Source organism: Cetorhinus maximus, chromosome 13 (assembly GCF_964194155.1).
Source record: "Cetorhinus maximus chromosome 13, sCetMax3.hap1.1, whole genome shotgun sequence".
In the NCBI taxonomy this organism is placed as follows: domain Eukaryota; kingdom Metazoa; phylum Chordata; class Chondrichthyes; order Lamniformes; family Cetorhinidae; genus Cetorhinus; species Cetorhinus maximus.
Genome location: NC_135891.1, coordinates 989,759 through 1,007,628, shown reverse-complemented (window position 1 = coordinate 1,007,628; position 17,870 = coordinate 989,759). Strand labels below are relative to the sequence as shown.

Here is a 17,870-nt window from a genome sequence, read left to right as displayed (position 1 = left end):
TCTATTTTTCTGTACTTATTGACTGACTCAATTATTATGTTTGTTGCCATATAATAAAAGAAACAATTTCCATAGTGTTAATGCAGTTTTCATTTGGATCATTAATACTCTCTGGCAGAAGTTGAGACAAGAGACCTGCGAGTGATTCAGTATTTATAGGGAGGGGATTCCTACTAGTGTGTCATTATTTACAGGGAGAGAATCCTTGCGGGTCTGTCAGTATTTAGAGGGGATCCGTCCATATATCAGTTTGAAAACCATTAATGTGGAAGCAGTCACTTGGAGAAATTATATCATGGTTGAGGTAGAATTGTGTTAATAATGAAACTTGTTTGGACTGTCAGTCTTGAACCAATTCCAAGTAAAATCATGTTATCGCTCTCAGCACATTTGCTTAGCTCCAACTAACTACAAAAGGATCTTGTAAGTATTTTATCCCTTAGGCCATACATAGAGATTTGACAGTGGAACTCCCTGTGCCTCAGGGCTCTGGGATGAATCCCAGCTGATTCTAGTTCTGGTTCTGTGGTTAGCCTTGGTGACTTAGTTTAGATTGTTCAGCAGAAAAGGGTGTCAGTTAAAGCCAAAACCACAAAATACAGCATCTGGAGAGAGGAGCATAGGGTTAACATTTCAGCTCAGTGATCCTCCGTCACATTTCCAGCACCTGCAGTATTTTGCCTATTGTTCCAACTTTGTGTGATTGTTGGATGAGCGCAGGGCCAGGTTCGACTGTGAGGCACAGCCCAGTGACCTGCTGATATTCACCAACTAGCTTTACACACATTATGGCCATCACAGTGAGATATCCCAACATGAGTCAGGAGAAGGAGCTCATCTGATATTTGTTTTAGGCCCTCTGCACTCAGGAATGAACTAGCATTGGTTATAAAGTAAGTGACCTGTCACAGTTATGATTACTGATCCATTTGAACAATATACCAATTTGCTATGACTTAGATGCCATTTCTGTAAGAGTAGTATGGAGCGTTCTCAGATGCACATAGAGATGTGGAAGCTTGCTGTGACCCAGCTGTTTCTTTCTTCAGGTTACGAGCGATATAATGCGATGAGAGCTGACCCAGCACTCTGTTTCCTCGAAAGGGTTGGCATGCCCGATGAAACCTCGCTAGCGGCCGAACAAGGAGGCGTTGACCTGCCATCAGACATAACTGAAGGGTAAAGCAATGTCACCTGTAGTGGGCGAGGGTGGGGAAAAAGATGTTTGGCAGAAGGCTACTAATTCAAGCACTGCGTTTTCAATTGATCCTGAGCAATGACTGCCTTGGAGAACAGTGAGTGGTGTCTCCCTCTTATCTGCACCAGCAGGTGGTGGAATCAAGCACCACTCCAAGATTTAACATAATACAACTTACAGCACAGAAGGAGGCCTTCAGCCTGTCGTGACTGTCTCTTTGAAAGAGCAGATGTGCTTAGCGTCACACCTCCGCTTTTTGCCTGTAACCCTGTAAGTTTGTCATCGTCGGGTATCTGTCCAACTCCCTTTTCAAATTATTTAGGGAATTGGCTTCCAACTTGTCAGGTTGATAACTCAGAGTGAAAAAAATTATTCTCATCTCTCTAAATCTTTCCCAATGGTTTTGAATCTGTGACCTATGGCTATTGACCCACTCTCCAGAGGAAACAGTTTGTCTCTACCAAAGCCTCTCCTCATCTTGAAAATCTCTTATTAAGTCACCTCTTAACCTTCTCTGTTCCAAGGAGAATAAACCTAACTTTTTTAATCTCCCCTCTTAACTGAAGTCCCTCATCCCTGGTAACATCCTGGTAAACCTCCTCTAAAGCCTTTACATCTTTCTTGAAGTGTAGTGCTCACAATATCCCAGCTGATTTATGAACTTCTCACATAATCTCATTGCTTTTATATTCAATATTTATTTATAAACCCAGGTAACCCATTTAATCTTTTAACTACCTGATTAACTTGCCCGGTCACCCTTAAGGATTCATGTATATGGGCACCAAGGTGTCTCTGCTCATTTGCACTTTTCAAATTCGTACCATTTATGGTATTGCAGCCTTTCCATATTCGTCCTCCCAAACTGCATCACTTCACACTTCCCTGCTGTTAAGATATGACAGTTAGTATTTGCCAGGTTAACCAAATGTCAAAGCGAAACTTGGTCAGACTATCACAACAATTTTGCAATTTGTATTTATTACGAGAAAGTATGTGTACTGAAGTCAGAAAGTAAAGATTCCACTACCACTTTTTGAGATTTTAAATGTTAAATTAAAACATTTATTAACAAAAGAAAACTTAAACACACAAGATTACAGCTACACAATTAAATTTTGTCTTATAACATTTCCGAAAAGATTTCTACTTAGCTAGACCCACAAATAAACATCCTTTTACAGACAATTGCTCTTATAGATTCTTAAGTTATAAAACATCCAGTAATATTACCGCAAGGTACCCACTGTTGCTATAAGGGAGGTATTTCACAAGCTTCTCTTTCCCCCTCACTCGAAAATGGAATTCCCAGGTTTATAACAAACCCTTGCTTTCTGGAACAAGCAAGCACTTCTCTGGGGTGGCTAGAAGCTGCTACTTCATAGTGCACTCTTCAAAATTTCCCAGACAGTTTTCAGTCTTTCCTTAAATATGTTTTTCTCTTTCATCTTTAAACCCATTGTCCTCACACGCCTTCGAAACTCAAACCCTTCCAAATATAAGATCTTTCATGTTCCCATCTTGTCTTTGCTTTTGAGTCAGTAAAAAAAAATGATATCCCCACTACTTGTTTACCTGTGAGCTCCTGCTAGGTGCAAACACTTTCCTTTGAAATTCAAGCAACCTCTCAACTTATCCAAAAATGCAAATGTTAGCTCTAACCTATTTACTTGCACTCCACTACTTAACAACTTGAACCTTTGATGATTTAAACCTTGCAGTCTGACTATCTTCAGCCTAATTAAATTAGTCACACACACATACACAACATACACACAGCCTTCTTTATAGAATAGTACAATATTCCCCCAAAATATTAAAATAAAACATCCACTCTGCATTGCATTCCATCTGTCATGCTCCTTCCCATTTCACGGTGCTGTCTGTCATCTTGAAGCCTATAATGAACCTCAGCATTATCTACCACGTTACTTCATGGAATCATGAACAATTACAGCTCAGAAGGAGGCCACTTGGCTCATATGTCTATGCCGGCTTTCTGCAAGCGCAACTCATCTAGTCCTACTCCCCTGCCTTTTCACTGTAGCCTTGTAAATTTTTCCTCTTCAGACAATGATCCAATTGTCTCTTGAAAACCACGGTTGAATCTGTTGCCTTCACTTTCTCGGGCAGTGCATTCCAGATCCTAATCACTTGCGATATAAAAAAGCTTTTCCTCATGACGTTGCTTCTTTTTCCAAGCACCTTAAATTGGTGTCTTCTGTTTCTCAATCCTTCCACCATTGGGAACAGTTTTGCCCTATCTATTTTGTCCAGACCCCTTATGATTTTGAATACCTCTATCAAATCTCCTCTCAATCTTCCCTTCAAGGAGAACAGCCCTGGCTTCTTCAACCTATCTGCATACCTGAAGTTCCTCATTCTTGGAAACTTTTTCCCTGAATTTTATCTGCACTCTCACCAATATCTTTTCATCCTTTCTAAAGTGTGGGGCCCAGAACTGAACGCGATACTCCAGTTGTCCTGGGAGTCCTCAATATTGACTCTGGACTCCTCGAAGTCTCATGGCATCAGGTCTAACAAAGGCAAGGAAACCTCCTACTGATGCCACTACAGACCCCACCTCAGCTGATGAATCAGTGCATCTCCAGGTTGAACATGACATGGAGGAAGCACAGAATGTACTCTGGGTTGGGCACTTAATGTCCGTCACAAAAGTGGCTCAGTACCACCACTTCTGTCCAGGCTGAACGAATCGTGAAGGACATATCTGTCAGACTGGGCCAGCAGAAGTTGGTGAGGGAACCAAAAAGGGGGAAACTAGACCTGGTCCTTGCCAATCTACCTGTCGCAGATGCATATGTCCATGATCGTATAGGTAGAAATGACCACTGTACAGTCGTTGTGGAGATGAAGTCCGGTCTTCACATTGAGCATACCTTCTGTTGTATTGTATGGCACTACCACCGCGCTAAATGGGATAGATTCAGCACAGATCTGGCAGCTTAAAACTAGGTATCCATGGGGTACTGTGGGCCATCAACAGCAGCAGAATTGTTTCAACCACAACCTGTAACTTCATGGCCTGACATATCCCTCACTCTACCATTAATATCAAGCCAAGAGACATCCCTGGTTCAATGAAGAGTGCAGGAGGGCATGGTAGGAGCAGCACCATACCTAAAAATGAGATGTCAGGTGAAGCTACAAGACAGTCTAGATGCAAACCAAACAGCAGAAGCAGGATGCAATAGACAGGGCTAACTATCTTCAGCTGCTTCATCCATGACATTCTCTCCATCACAAGGTCTGAAGTGGGGATTTTCACTCATGATTGCATAATGTTCAGTACCGTTCGCAACTCCTCAGATATTGAAGCAGTCTGTGTCCATATGCAGCCCTGGACAACATTCAGGCTTGGGCTGATAAGTGGCAAGTAACATTCGCGCCACACACAAGTTCCAGGCAATGACAATCTCCAAGAGAAAAACTAATCATCTCCCCTTGACATTCAAAGGCATTACTATCACTGAATCCCCCACAATCAACATCTGGGTTACCATTGAGCAGGAACTGAACTGCACCAGCCATATAAATACTGTGGCTACAAGAGCAGGTCAGAGACTGGGAATTCTGCAGCGAGTATCTCACCTCCTGACTCCCCAAAGCTGGTCCGCCATCTACAAGGCACAAGTCAGGAGTGTGATTGAATACTCTCCACTTGCCTGGATGAGTGCAGCTCCAACTACACTCAAGAAGCTCGACACCATCCAGGACAAAGCCTGCTTAGTTTGCACCCCATCTACCACCTTGAACATTCACTCCTTCCACTACTGATGCATAGTGACAGCAGTGTGTACCATCTACAAGATGCACTGCAGCAACTCACCAAAGCTCCTTAGACAGCATCTTCCAAACCCGTGACCTCTACAATCTAGAAGGACAAGGGCAGTAGATAGTTGGGAACATCACCACCTGCAAGTTCCCCTCCAAACCACTCACCATCCTGACTTGGAAATATGTCTCTGTTCCTTCACTGCTGGGTCAAAATCCTAGAACTCCCTCGCTAACATCACTGGGTGTACCTGCACCACGTGGACTGCAGCGGTTCAAGAAGGCAGCTCACCACCACCTTCTCGAGGGCAATAATGACCACATCCCATGAAAGAAGTTTTTAAAATGTGGAGACCGAACCAGCATTTTATACAGGTTCATCATAACTTCCTTGCTTTAATATTCTATTCCCCTATTTATAAAACCCAGGAACCCACATGTTTTGTTAACCACTCTCTCAACCTACCCTGCCACCCTCAATGATTTGTGCACATAAACCCCTCCGTCTGCTTCTCCACCGCCTATAGAATTTTACACTTCATTGCCTTGGTGCACATTTTCTAGGCTGACAAGCCAGTGGAGCACAAAAGGAGTGCTGCCTTGTCGAAGGTGCCTTCATGCAGGTAAACCATTGTAGAGTCCCGTTGTCGCTTCAGATAATTCATGTGGATGTTGACTATCCAGATCATTATTCAACCATGAGCAGACAGTTCTCTTGGTGTCTTGCCCAGTAATTGTCCATCGAATTTCATCATTTAAAATAAGCAAGTCAACTAGTCACTTATTTTGTTGCAGTTTGTAGATGTTGCTGCTCACCTACATAACAGTCACCAGTTGATCAATATTCTTTAGGTGTGAAGTGTGCAGAGACACAGTGCACCTTTTAAAACCGTGATGCTAGCTTCTCACCAGGCACAAATACATGTGCTTTTGGCTTCTGTCCTCATCCTCCAGCACCGCTCTTGTATTTGGTTTTCTTTTCTCACCCAAAAGAAGAGAAATATCCGACCCTACCATGGATTTAAAAAAAATTCCAGCTGCAGCTTTATGGGGCCATTGAGGTACAGGCTGCATGAACTCAAAATTTGAGACAGTGTGTGCCTCTTGATGCATCTCTGTAGTCTTCAATGGGTAGACTGGGATCAGAGTTGCTCTCTGATGTTTTCTCTAAGTGAGTAAAGTATTGTGTGCTGAATTTTAGGGTTGACCTGTGTAAAGGTGATGACTCTGAGTCGAAATTGGACGGACAATTCAAGGACCAGCCAGATGTGAGTATGATGTTTTGAGGTTATTAAGTGCGTAATTTTTTAAATCTGAAATCTTGCCATCTCTTCTATTTCTGTTGAGAATGGTCTGCCCTCTGCACCTTAAGGGACTGGCTCTTGTTGGAGTACATTTCCATGGCCGACAGCTTTCCTCAGGCACTGCACTGTGTTAGCCATTCCTCTATTGGGTCTGGATGTTAACTATCGACTGGCTGCCGCTTTGAAGATGCACACAAACGCTCCAGAAATGGGTCAATGGATAGTGATCAGGAGCGGGAGTCTTGTTTAATAGCCTCCCAGGAGTACTAAAGTTAGTTGTAATACTGCTTTCAGTTTTGTGGATAAAATCATAGGAACAGAAGGAGGCCATTAACCCCGTGGGCTTGTTTCCCCATCTAGTTAGATCATGGCTGATTTGTACTTCAGATACATTTACCCGCCTTAGCCCATATTTCAAGACGCTCTCAATCAGCAAAAATCTGTCAATCTCTGCCTTGAAGGCTCCAATTAGCATGCAGCATCCAGAACTTTTTGGGAGACTGAGTTCCAGATTTCCACTACCTTTTATGTGCAAATGTGCCTTATGATTTCACTCCAGAAAGGCCCTGCTCTGATTTTAAGATTGGGTCCCTTATCATTTTAAACATCTCAATTGGATCACTCCGTCAACCTCCTCAGCAAGTGGGTACAAGCCCAGCCTGTGCAACCTGCCCTGGTATTTTAATCCTTTTAGCCCTGGTATAATTCTGGTGAATCTGTGCTGCATTCTCTCCAAGGCCAGTTACCTCCCTGAGGTGCAGTGGCCAGGACTGAACGCAGTACTCCAGTAGCTTAGCACATACCAGGAGCTGAACACATGGAATGTGTTTAATTCCATGTTGAAATCATTTGTACTGTCTGCTCCAGTGGACTTCCCTGCTAACTTATTCCACTGCTGCATTACTCTTTGACAATTTTACACCTGACTATCCCTGTTAGCCCTAATTTCCTGCTTTTGCTGCAGCTGCAGGGTAGAATGTTTATCATTTCCTGATGTCTTTTCTAACATCAGGAAGGAGTCAGGGATTTATAGACAACTGCCTATATACAAAGAAAATGTTACTCTCTAATTGACCTTAGGATATGCCTATTTGCAGCATTTTGACCTTATATTCTTAAAGGGACAGGCCAAGAAGAGCAGAGCTGCACCTCAGCAGCACCATAATATTGTGCAATGCTCCTATCCTTAGTAAACAAGGGTTCAACTCCCCAAGTATGATGTAACAGGCAATCGAGTAGCAAATAATATAGTATTCCTGGTCAGTCTGGTCAGTTCTCTTCATCACCTTCAACGTTGTGAAGCGTCAGTCCACAATCTGACAACAAAACTGCTGGCAGAGCAGCAGGCGCCTGAGGGCAGGGTAGCGACTCTCTTGGGCCTGGGTAGTGTGTGGCACCAGTATAAGATTATGGGGGCGATGGGAGACTAGCCTTGCGCTAACCCTAGTTCTTGCCCCCTCCCCATTCCTAAAAGAAATTATTTTCCTGTAGTTAATGAAATGTGTTGTTCTGCAGGAAGATGCAAACTCCTGCACTGAATCGGGGATTATGGAGAAAGGGGAAGACTCCATTTTAGGTAAGAGATGTGGATGGTGAGCGGGTTGCGAAATGGTTACATCGAGTGTACACAGAATCAGCCATTTGGCCCAACTGCTCTATGCTGTGTTATTCTTCACACAAGCCTCCTTTCACCCTTCATCTCACCCAATCATTATATCCATCTATTCCTTTCTCCCTCACATGCTTATCTAGCTTTTTCTTGAAAGCACCTATGCTATTTGCCACAACCACTCCCTGGTGTAACGAGTTCCACATTCTAACCACTCTCTGAGTAAAAAAATTTCTCACAAACACTTGGTTTTATTAGTAACTATCTTATATTTATGGCCCCTGGTTTTGCATACATTTGGTAACATTGTCTCCGTGTCTACCCTTAAAACCTTGCAGACCTCTTATCAGGTCCCTCCTCGGCCTTCCCTTCTAGAGAAAAGAACCCAGTCTATATAGTTTTTCCTAAAAGGTATAATTTTTCAGTCCTGGTATCAACCTTGTAGATTTTTCTGCACCTTTTGCAGTGCTTCTATTGGTTCCAGATCCTCCTTGTTTTCTTTGTTCCTTACCATGCCTCCCCTAAAGTAGGGGACTGATGTTGGGGAGCCTTTCTGCTGTCATTTGTTAGTGGCTACCCTCTGGTATATCACCCAAGCAAATGAAACTCTGTTGTCAAGGTTTGACTTGACATCAGAACAAAGTGGAGTGAGAACCATAAAGGAGAGTGTCTGAACTCGCTTTGTTCCAGAGTCCAGTTGATGTAAACGTATTTTGCAAATCACCCTGAGAAGTTTTTACAGTGCATTTTAAGAGCTTTATATGACTTTATTAAGGGAGTTCCATTCTTTGTGGTTCTCTACTTTTCTGCATCCCCAGTTAAATTATTTTAGTATTTTACAACTTACATTGAACCTACAGCATAGAAACAGTTGACTGGACTGAACTGCTCTTTGCCAGTGTTTATATTGCAGATGCACCTCGTTCCCCTCTAATTACCACTTCCTACCCTGTCCCCATATCCTTCTATTCCCTGCTACCTCGTATGGATCAAACAAGGGGAGACTGTGACATAGTAATAATGTTGTTGGACTGGAAATCTGGAGACCCAGGCTAATGAGGAGAGATTGAGCAGTTTAGGCCTATACTCACTAGAGTTTAGAAGGATGAGAGGAGATCTAATTGAGGTATATAAGATGCTAAAGGGGATAGACAAAGTAGACATGGAGCAGATGTTTCCCCTTCTGGGGCATTCTAGAACGAGAGGCCATAGTTTTAGGCTAAGGGGTGGTAGATTTAAATCAGAGATGAGGAGGAATTACTTTTCTCAAAGGGTCGTGAATCTGTGGAATTCACTACCTCAGACCGCAGTGGATGCCGGGACGCTGAATAAATTTAAGGAGGAGATAGACAGATTTTTAATTAGTAATGGGTTGAAAGGTTATGGGGAGAGGGCGGGAAATTGGAGTTGAGGCCGAAATGAGATCAGCCATGATCGTAATGAATGGCGGGGCAGGCCCGAGGGGCTGAATTGCCTACTCCTGCTCCTATTTCTTCTTATGTTCTTATACTCTCAGGACATGGGTTCAGCTGGTGGAATTTAAGCTCAATTAATAAAAATATGGATTTGAAAGCTAGTCTCAGTATTAACCATGAAACTACCATCAATTGTTGTAAAAACCCATCTGGTTCACTAGTGTCCTTTAGGAAAGGAAATCTACCATCCTTACCTGGTCTGGCTGACATGTGATTCCAGTAATGTGGGTTGGCTCTTAACTGACCTCTGAAATGGCTCAGCAAATCACTTAATTCAAAGGCAATTAGGGATGGGGCAACAAATTCTGCTCTTGCCAGTGACGCCCACATCCATGAACAAATAAAAAAACCCTTCCTTTTAAAGTGGATAGAATTACAGAAATATCTATTTAAATACTTTTGGGAAAATCTGTTTCATACTAGCGTTGACTTTTTGCCAGTATTCACCCAGCATTCTGTTCTGTCCAGCTTTCTCTCTTTGCCACTGTTTTATAGTTCCCTATTCTATCCTCATATCCGCAATATTACAACTTTATTTTACAATTTTGATTTAAGACCAGTAATTTTGGTAACTAATGTGTGGAATTAAATTGAATATATTTTTCAAATCGCCAGCACAGCCATGAATTAAATCAGAATTAAAAGTTCTGCATCAGAATGAAAGCAGCATTTATAACAAAATGGATAAATTGATAGCACAAATAGAAATAAATATGTATACCTGATACCCATTTCAGAGACATGGTTGCAAGGTGACCAAGGCTGGGATCTAAATATTCAAGGCTGTTTGGTGTTTTGAAAGCACAGGAAGCTAGGAAAAGGTGGTGGGGTAGCTCTGTTAATCAAAGATGATATTAATACAGTAGCGCAAGGTGACCTTAGCTCAGAAGATCAAGATATATGATCAGTTTGGGTAGAGATAAGGGTTATCAAAGGTAAGAAGTCACTAGTGGGAGTAATTTATAGGCCCCCTAACAGTAGCTATGCTGTAGGACAGATCTTACAGGAAGAGGTAATTGGGGCTTGTAAGAAGGGTACTGCAATAATCATGAGTGGCTTTAATCTTTGTATAGATTGGATGAAGCAGAATTGCAAAGGTAGCCAGGAAGATGAGTTCATGGAATGTTTTCGGGACAGCTTCTTAGAGCAGTAAATTCTAGTGCAAACCAGGCAGCTGGCTATTTTAGACCTGGTAATGTACAATGGGACAGAATTAAGTAATGATCTCACAGTAAAGGAACCTCTAGGCAACAGTGATCATAACATGATAGAATTTCGCATTTAGTTTGTGGGTTAGAGGTGTGAGTCAGAGACTAATGTCTTAAACTTAAAGGTATGAAGGCAGAGTTGGCTGAACTGGGAAAATAGGTTAAAAGGTAGGACAGTAAGGAAACAGTGGCAGACATTTAAGGAGAAATTCCATAACTCTCGGCAAAGATATACTCCATTGAGAAAGAAAACTCTAGGAGAAGGATGCGCCATCCGTGGCTAACTAAGGAAGCTACAGATAGAATCCAATTGAAATAATAAGCGTACAATACTGCGAAGATTAGTGGTAAGTCAGAAGATTGGACAGGTTTTAGAAACCAGTAAAGAATGACTAAAAAAGTAATAAGGAGAGAGAAATTAGAGTATGGGAGAAAGCTAACTAGAAATATAAAAACAGATAGTAAGAGTTTCTACAAATATTTAAAAGGAAACGAGTAGCTAAGTAAACTTCAGTCCCTTTAAGGTTGAGACTGGAGAAGTAATAATGGGAAACAAGGAAATGGCAGGAGCGTTAACCAGATATTTTACATCTGCCTTCACTATAGAAGACATAAAATGCATCCCAAGAATACTTGAAAATCAAGAGGTAAAAGGGAGAAAGGAACTTAAAACAATCAGTAGGGAAAAGATACTGGGAAAACTATTAGAACTAAAGGCCAACAAGTGCCCTGGACCTGATGGATTTCAGCTTAGGGTCTTAAAAGAAGTGGCTGCAGAGATAGTAGATGCATTAGTCCTGATTTTCCAAAATTCCCTAGATTCTAGAAAGGTCCAAGCAGATTGGAAAAAGCTAATGCAACAGCTCTATTCAAGAAAAGAGGGACACAGAAAACAGGAAACTATAGGCCAGTTAGCCAAACGTCCGCCATAGGGAAATGCTGGAATCCATTATTAAGCAGGTAATAGCAGAACATTTAGAAAATCATAATACAACCAGGCCGAGTCAGCATGATTTGTGAAAGGGAAATCGTGTTTTACTAATTTATTAGAGTTCTTTGAGGAAGCAACAAGCAAAGTGGATAAAGGGGAACCTGTGGTGTACTTGGATTTCCAAAAGGCATTCGACAAGGTCCGCACCAACGGTTACTTCACAAAATAAGAGTTCATGGGATAGGCAGTAACCAATTAGCATGGATAGAAGATTGGTTAGCAAAGAGGAAGGAGAAAGTAGGAATAAATGTGCCACTTTCAGTTGGCAAACTGTTACTAGTGGAGTGCCACAAGGACTCAACTATTTACAATCTATATCCTTGAATTAAAGGGACTGAATGTATGATAGCTAAATTTGCAGATTACACAAACAGGGAAGTATGTTGTCAAGAGAACAAAGAATCTACAAAGGAATTTAGAAAGGTTAAGTGAGTGGGCAAAAAATTGGCAGATGGAGTCTAATGTGGGAAAATGTGAACTTTTCCACTTTGGCAAGAAGAATGGAAAAGCAGCATATTATTTGAATGTGGATAGACTGCAGAACTCTGCAGAGGAATCTGGGTGTCTTGGCACGTGCATCTCACAAAGTTTAGTACGCAGGTGCAGCAAGTGATTACGAAGGTAAATGGAACCTTGCCATTTATTGCAAGGGAAATTGAGTACAAGAGTAGGGCAGCTATGCTACAGTTGTTCAGAGCGTTGGTAAGACCACATGAGGAGTACTGTACAGTTTTTGACTCCTCACTTGAGAAAGGATATACTTACATTAGAAGCAGTTCAGATAAGGTTCACTCGACTGACCTCTGGGTTGAAGGAGTTGTCTTATGAGGAAAGGTTGGGCATATACCCATTGGAGTTTAGAAGAATAATTGGTGATCTGATGGAAGCATATAAGATCCTGAGGGACCTGACAAGATAGTTGCTACTGGAATATTTCTCCTTGTGAGGGAGTCTAGAACCATGGGATAGTTTAAAAATTAGGGGTCTCCCATTTAAAACTGAGATAAGAAAAATGTTTTCTTGCCGAGGGTTTTGGCGTTTGGAATTCTCTTCCACAGAGAGCAGACATTTAAGGAGAAATTCCATAACTCTCGGCAAAGATATATTCCAATGAGAAAGAAAGACTCTAGGAGAAGGATGCACCATCCGTGGCTAACTAAGGAAGCTACAGATAGTATCCAATTGAAATAATAAGCGTACAATACTGCGAAGATTAGTGGTACGTCAGAAGATTGGACAGGTTTTAGAAATCAGCAAAGAATGACTAAAAAAGTAATAAGGAGAAAGAAATTAGAGTGTGGGAGAAACCTAGCTAGAAATATAAAAACAGATAGTAAGAATATATTCAAGGCTGAGTTAGATAGATTTTTGATTAGCAGGGGTGTCAAGGGTTATGGGGGACAGATAGGAAAGTAAAGTTGAGGCCACAATCAGATCAGCCATGATCTTGTTGAATGGCGGAGCAGGCTGGAGGGGCTGAATGACCTTCTCCTAATTCTCGTATGTTTTTGTGATGGGCTGAATGGCCTACTTCTGTGCTGTAACGTTCTATGCTCAGAAAGTTAAGTTGTCTGTTACTCTGGAATATCATGGGTTGTAATTACCTGGATTTCCCACACTGTATTGGCTAACGGGTATCTCCAATTGTTTGTTTCTGAAGCCCAGGATGGTACAGACATTGACCGCCCGCAGTGGCCAGTTGCATCAGTGCTCACGGCTCGCCTCCGTCGTCTCATAACAGCTTACCAACGCTGCAATCGCAAGGAGCTGGTGAGGATGGAATCTTTGGCTCGTAATAGTCGGCGTCGCTGGTATCCGCAGGACGAGATCTGGGGAAGAGTACCAGAAATGGACATTGTTACCATGGACATCCAGCAACGGTAAATGATTGCGGATTTTAAAAATACGGGTCCAAATATTTACTGTATTTGAGAGTTTAGGACACTCCCCCAAAATTGAAGAAGCACATTAGCTCTCATAAGTAACTTACCAAAACTAAACTGATCCTTGCTTTCAAAAATAAGTGCAGACTTTGCACCAGTGCAGTACTTTGGAGCTTCTGTTTGTTTCATCCCTTGTAGTGTGATTGGCAGATTAACTTGAGTAGATTTACAAAACACAAATTCTAACATTGCTCAAGCAATAAAGGTGTTTCGAGATCTGCTCATGTCACAGGAACTTTACTCGGTTACAGGTTCTACTAGTTTGCAGTAATTTGGTACATTGTGGGAATTAGAGGAACCTTTTTCTCCATCACTTTTCCTTTTCCCTCCTGAAGACATTATCCCATGCTAGAGTTCACGTGCGAGTCCTGACAGTGAGTGTTGACCAGCTAAAACTTTACAAGCCATTCAGCCCACACACTCCTGTTAGACCGATCCACTTCATCCTATTCCCTCTGGTTGCTGGGTGGTTAGGAAAGTGCCACAAAGCCCAATATATTGACTTCTTGAATCCTCAATTCCTCTTTGTCCACTCATTTGGTAATTGGATGATGGGGTTTCCTCTTGGTCTTGTCCAAAAATGTTCAACTTGCAATTCTTATCCCTGTTTAGATGGACAAGGAGGGAGCAGACAGATTTCTATCGTGTGGTCTCGACATTTGGTGTGGTGTACGATCCTGACAGGAAGCAGTTTAATTGGAACCAATTCCGCAGCTTTGCCAGGTTGGAGAGAAAAACAGATGGGAGCCTGGAGAGATATTTCCGAAGCTTCATGGCTATGTGCCGAAATGTGTGTCGGTTGCCTCAGAGGAAAGAAGGTAAGTATTCTGACGAATTGTTGTTCCATGGTGTGTCAAATTTCACTCCAGTTCATATTCAGCTGGATAATCAGAGCACCATGTTGAGGCAATCCAGAAGGAGCCCAGGTTCTTTCCTATCCCTTGTTGAGTTGGTTGATCTCAGATGGAGCAGTGATAGAGACACTACCAATGACCTCAGCAACACTTGAGTGGGGATGAGAGGAAATCGATCTCCATTTTTGCTCGCGATCATCATCAAGCGACTCTTGCTGGAAAGTGAACGGCTGGATGTTGGGTGATGGGCTGTTGCCCAGCACACGCTCTTCAGTCTTGCAGTTAGAGGGACGATGGTCACATGGATTAGCAGCGGGACAGTGACTGACAGTTGTACCTTACCATGGGTCAGTGCCTTAGAAGGAAGAATTGAGGGGAAAAGGGTAGGAAATGTAGTCTTTAAGAACAGATGAATTCTAACCAAAATCAGAATAAGTAGCTAAGCTCTACAGGCAGCATGGAAAGTTTGTACGTCACATTGCCTCTCTTCAGTTGCAACTGCATTAAGCCATATGGATCCCCAGATTTTACCAAACAAATTGCCCATCTGGGGCAGTTGTAGTCCAGTTTCTATTTCTGGGCTTTTTAGTTGCACTGAGGTGGCGGCACAGTGGTATACAGTCAGGAGGGAGCTGCCCTGGGAGTCCTTAACATTGGCTGTAAAGCACACGAAGTCTCAATGCATCAGGTCAAACATGGGCAAGGAAAGCTCAGCCAATTACCATACCCACCCCCCCCCATTCAGCTGATGAATTAGTGCTCCTCCCTGTTGAACACTACATGGAGGAAGCACTGAGGGTGGCAAGGGCGCAGAACGCACTATGGATGGAGGACTTCAATGTCCATCACCCAAGAGTGGCTCGGTAGCCCAGTGCAGACCAAGCTGGCTGAGACCTAAAGGACGAAGCTGTTAAGCTAGGCCTGTGGCATGTGGTGAGGGAACCAACAAGAGGGAAAAAACATACTTGACCTCATCCTCACCAGCCTGCCACAGATGCATCTGTCCATAGCAGTATTGGTAGGATGACCACAGCACAATTGTTGTGGAGACACAAAGTCCTGTCTTCACATTGAGGATACCCTCAGTCGTGTTGTGTGGCACAACCACAATGCTAAATGGGACAGATTCCAAACAGATCAAGCAGTTCAAGACTGGGCAACCATGAGGCACTGTGGGCCAACAGCAGCAGCAGAATTGTACTCAACCACAATCTGTAACCCCATGGCCTGGCATATATCCCACTCTACCATTACCGTCAAGCCAAGGGATCAACCCTGGTTCAATGAAGAGTGCAGGAGGGCATTCCAGGAGCAGCACCAGGCATACCTAAAAATGAGATGTCAACCTGGTGAAGCTACAACAGAGGACTACTTGTATGCTAAACAGCATAAGCAGCAAGTGATAGAGCTAAGCGACTCCACAACCAACGGATCAGATCTAAGCTCTGCAGTCCTGCACGGTAGTGGGCAATTAAACAACTCGGTAGAGGAGGAGGCTCCACAAATATCCCTATCCTCAAGGATGGAAGAACCTAGCACACCAGTGCAAAAGATAAGGCTGAAACATTTGCAACAATCTTCAGCCAGACATGGCGTGTGGATGATCCATCTTGGCCTCGTCCAAAGGTCCCCAGCATCACAGGTGCCAGTCTTCAGCCAATTCAATTCTCTCCACGTGATATCAAGAAATGGCTAAAGGCACTGGATACTGCAGAGGCTATGGGCGCTGAAAGTATTCCGACAATAGTACAGTTTCTTCATTCACAGGATGTGAGCTTCACTAGCTGGGTCAAATTTATTGCCCATCCCTAGTTGCCCTTGATAAGGTGGTGACCTGCCTTCTTGAGCCACTGCAGTCCATGTGGTGTAGGTACTGAAGACTTGTGCTCCAGAACTTGCCGCACCCCTAGCCAAGCTGTTCCAGTACAGCTGCAACACTGGTATCTACCCAACAATGTGGAAAATTGCCCTTGTATGGCCTGTACACAAAAACCACAAATCCAACCCAGCTAATTACTGCCCCATCAGCCTACTCTCGATCATCAGTAAAGTAATGGAAGGGGTCATCAACAGTCCTATCAAGCAGCACTTGCTTAGCAATAACCTGCTCACTGATGCTCAGTTTGGGTTCTGCCAGGGCCACTCAGCTCCTGTCCTCATTACAGCGTTGGTTCAAACATGGACAGAAACATGAAAAAAGAGACATGGAAGCTTTTTGTTTTGCAAGAATATCAATATAAGGGAAGAACAACAATTTATACTGGATGTGAAGAAAGTGCTGATTGGTTGGCAAGTGGCTTTGCCATGAAGAATGCACCAGTGATTGTGACTGGCAGTTAACTGCCAAGCATTGTTTGAAATTTAAACCAGGCAGCTTGACTGATTGGACAAGGCATTTCCCTGAGCAATGAGTCAACAAACGGGTGTCACTTATTTCATTTAGCTGAAAGAGGTGCAATGTGTGTACATGTCTTTTTCTGTCTGCCAAGGACAGGGCGCTGTGTATTAATATATGTAGCTTCTAGTACTCGCAACTGTGTCACACTGTGAGCCCAACTGACAATCTTGACTAGGTTGTCAGCGTAATTCTTAGCACACTGAGGATTGTTGAGCAAATGTTGCCTAATTGTGGAATCACATCTAATGTTGGACACTGTGTTGTCAGTTTTGCAAGCACTGGCTGGCCGGGTACAGTCTGTACCGTGCCTGTTGCAAACACTGGCTGGGACATGCTGTTTGATACGATAAGCCAGTCTTTGGGACGTATGGTCCACATACCTAGCTTCACGCTGACGCTGGCGTTCTGCCTATCACACAAACGAGTAATGTGGTAAATGAATTTCAGTGCCAGCGTGATGCCAGGGCCACTTAACTCCTGACCTTATTACTGCCTTGGTCCAAACATGGGCAAAAGAGCTGAACTCGTGAGGTGAGAGTGACTGCCCTTGACATCAAGACAACGTTTAACTGAGTGTGGCATCAAGGAGCCCGAGCAAAACTGGAGTCAGTGGGAAGCGGGAGCAGACTCTCTGCTGGTTGGAGTCACACCTAGCACAGAGGAAGGTGGCTGTGGTTGTTGGAGATCAGTCATCACTGCAGGAGCTCCTCAGAGTAGTGTTCTCAGCCCAACCATTTTCAACTGCTTCATCAATTATCTTCCTTCCATATAAGGTCAGAAGTGGGGATGTTGTGCAATCATTGGTAAATGTTCAGCACCATTTGCGACTCCTCAGATACTGAAGCAGCCCATGTACAAATGCAGCAAGACCTGTACAATATCCAGGCTTGGGCTGACAAGTGGCAAGTAACATTCACGCCACACAAGTGCCAGGCAATGACCATCTCCAACAAGAGAGAATCTAACCATCACCCCATGACATTCAATGGCATTACCATCACTGAATCCCCCAGCATCAACATCCTAGGAGTTACCATTCACTAGAAACTCAACTGGACTAGCCGTATAAATACTGTGGCTGCAAGCACAGGTCAG

The 17,870-nt window shown here is 43.1% G+C and overlaps 1 protein-coding gene across 3 annotated transcripts in view; it reads left to right on the top strand.

The window, feature by feature from the left end:
• The window catches only part of chd6 (chromodomain helicase DNA binding protein 6), a 248,364-nt gene that overhangs the window by 201,905 nt on the left and 28,589 nt on the right, over positions 1 to 17,870 (top strand). For all 3 annotated transcript variants that reach the window (XM_078554815.1, XM_078554814.1, XM_078554813.1), the window contains 5 exons: positions 1,050 to 1,179; positions 6,195 to 6,261; positions 7,813 to 7,873; positions 13,241 to 13,460; positions 14,136 to 14,341. In XM_078554815.1, the coding sequence (XP_078410941.1) occupies positions 1,050 to 1,179; positions 6,195 to 6,261; positions 7,813 to 7,873; positions 13,241 to 13,460; positions 14,136 to 14,341 (684 nt within the window). The remainder of the gene's footprint in view (positions 1 to 1,049; positions 1,180 to 6,194; positions 6,262 to 7,812; positions 7,874 to 13,240; positions 13,461 to 14,135; positions 14,342 to 17,870) is intronic.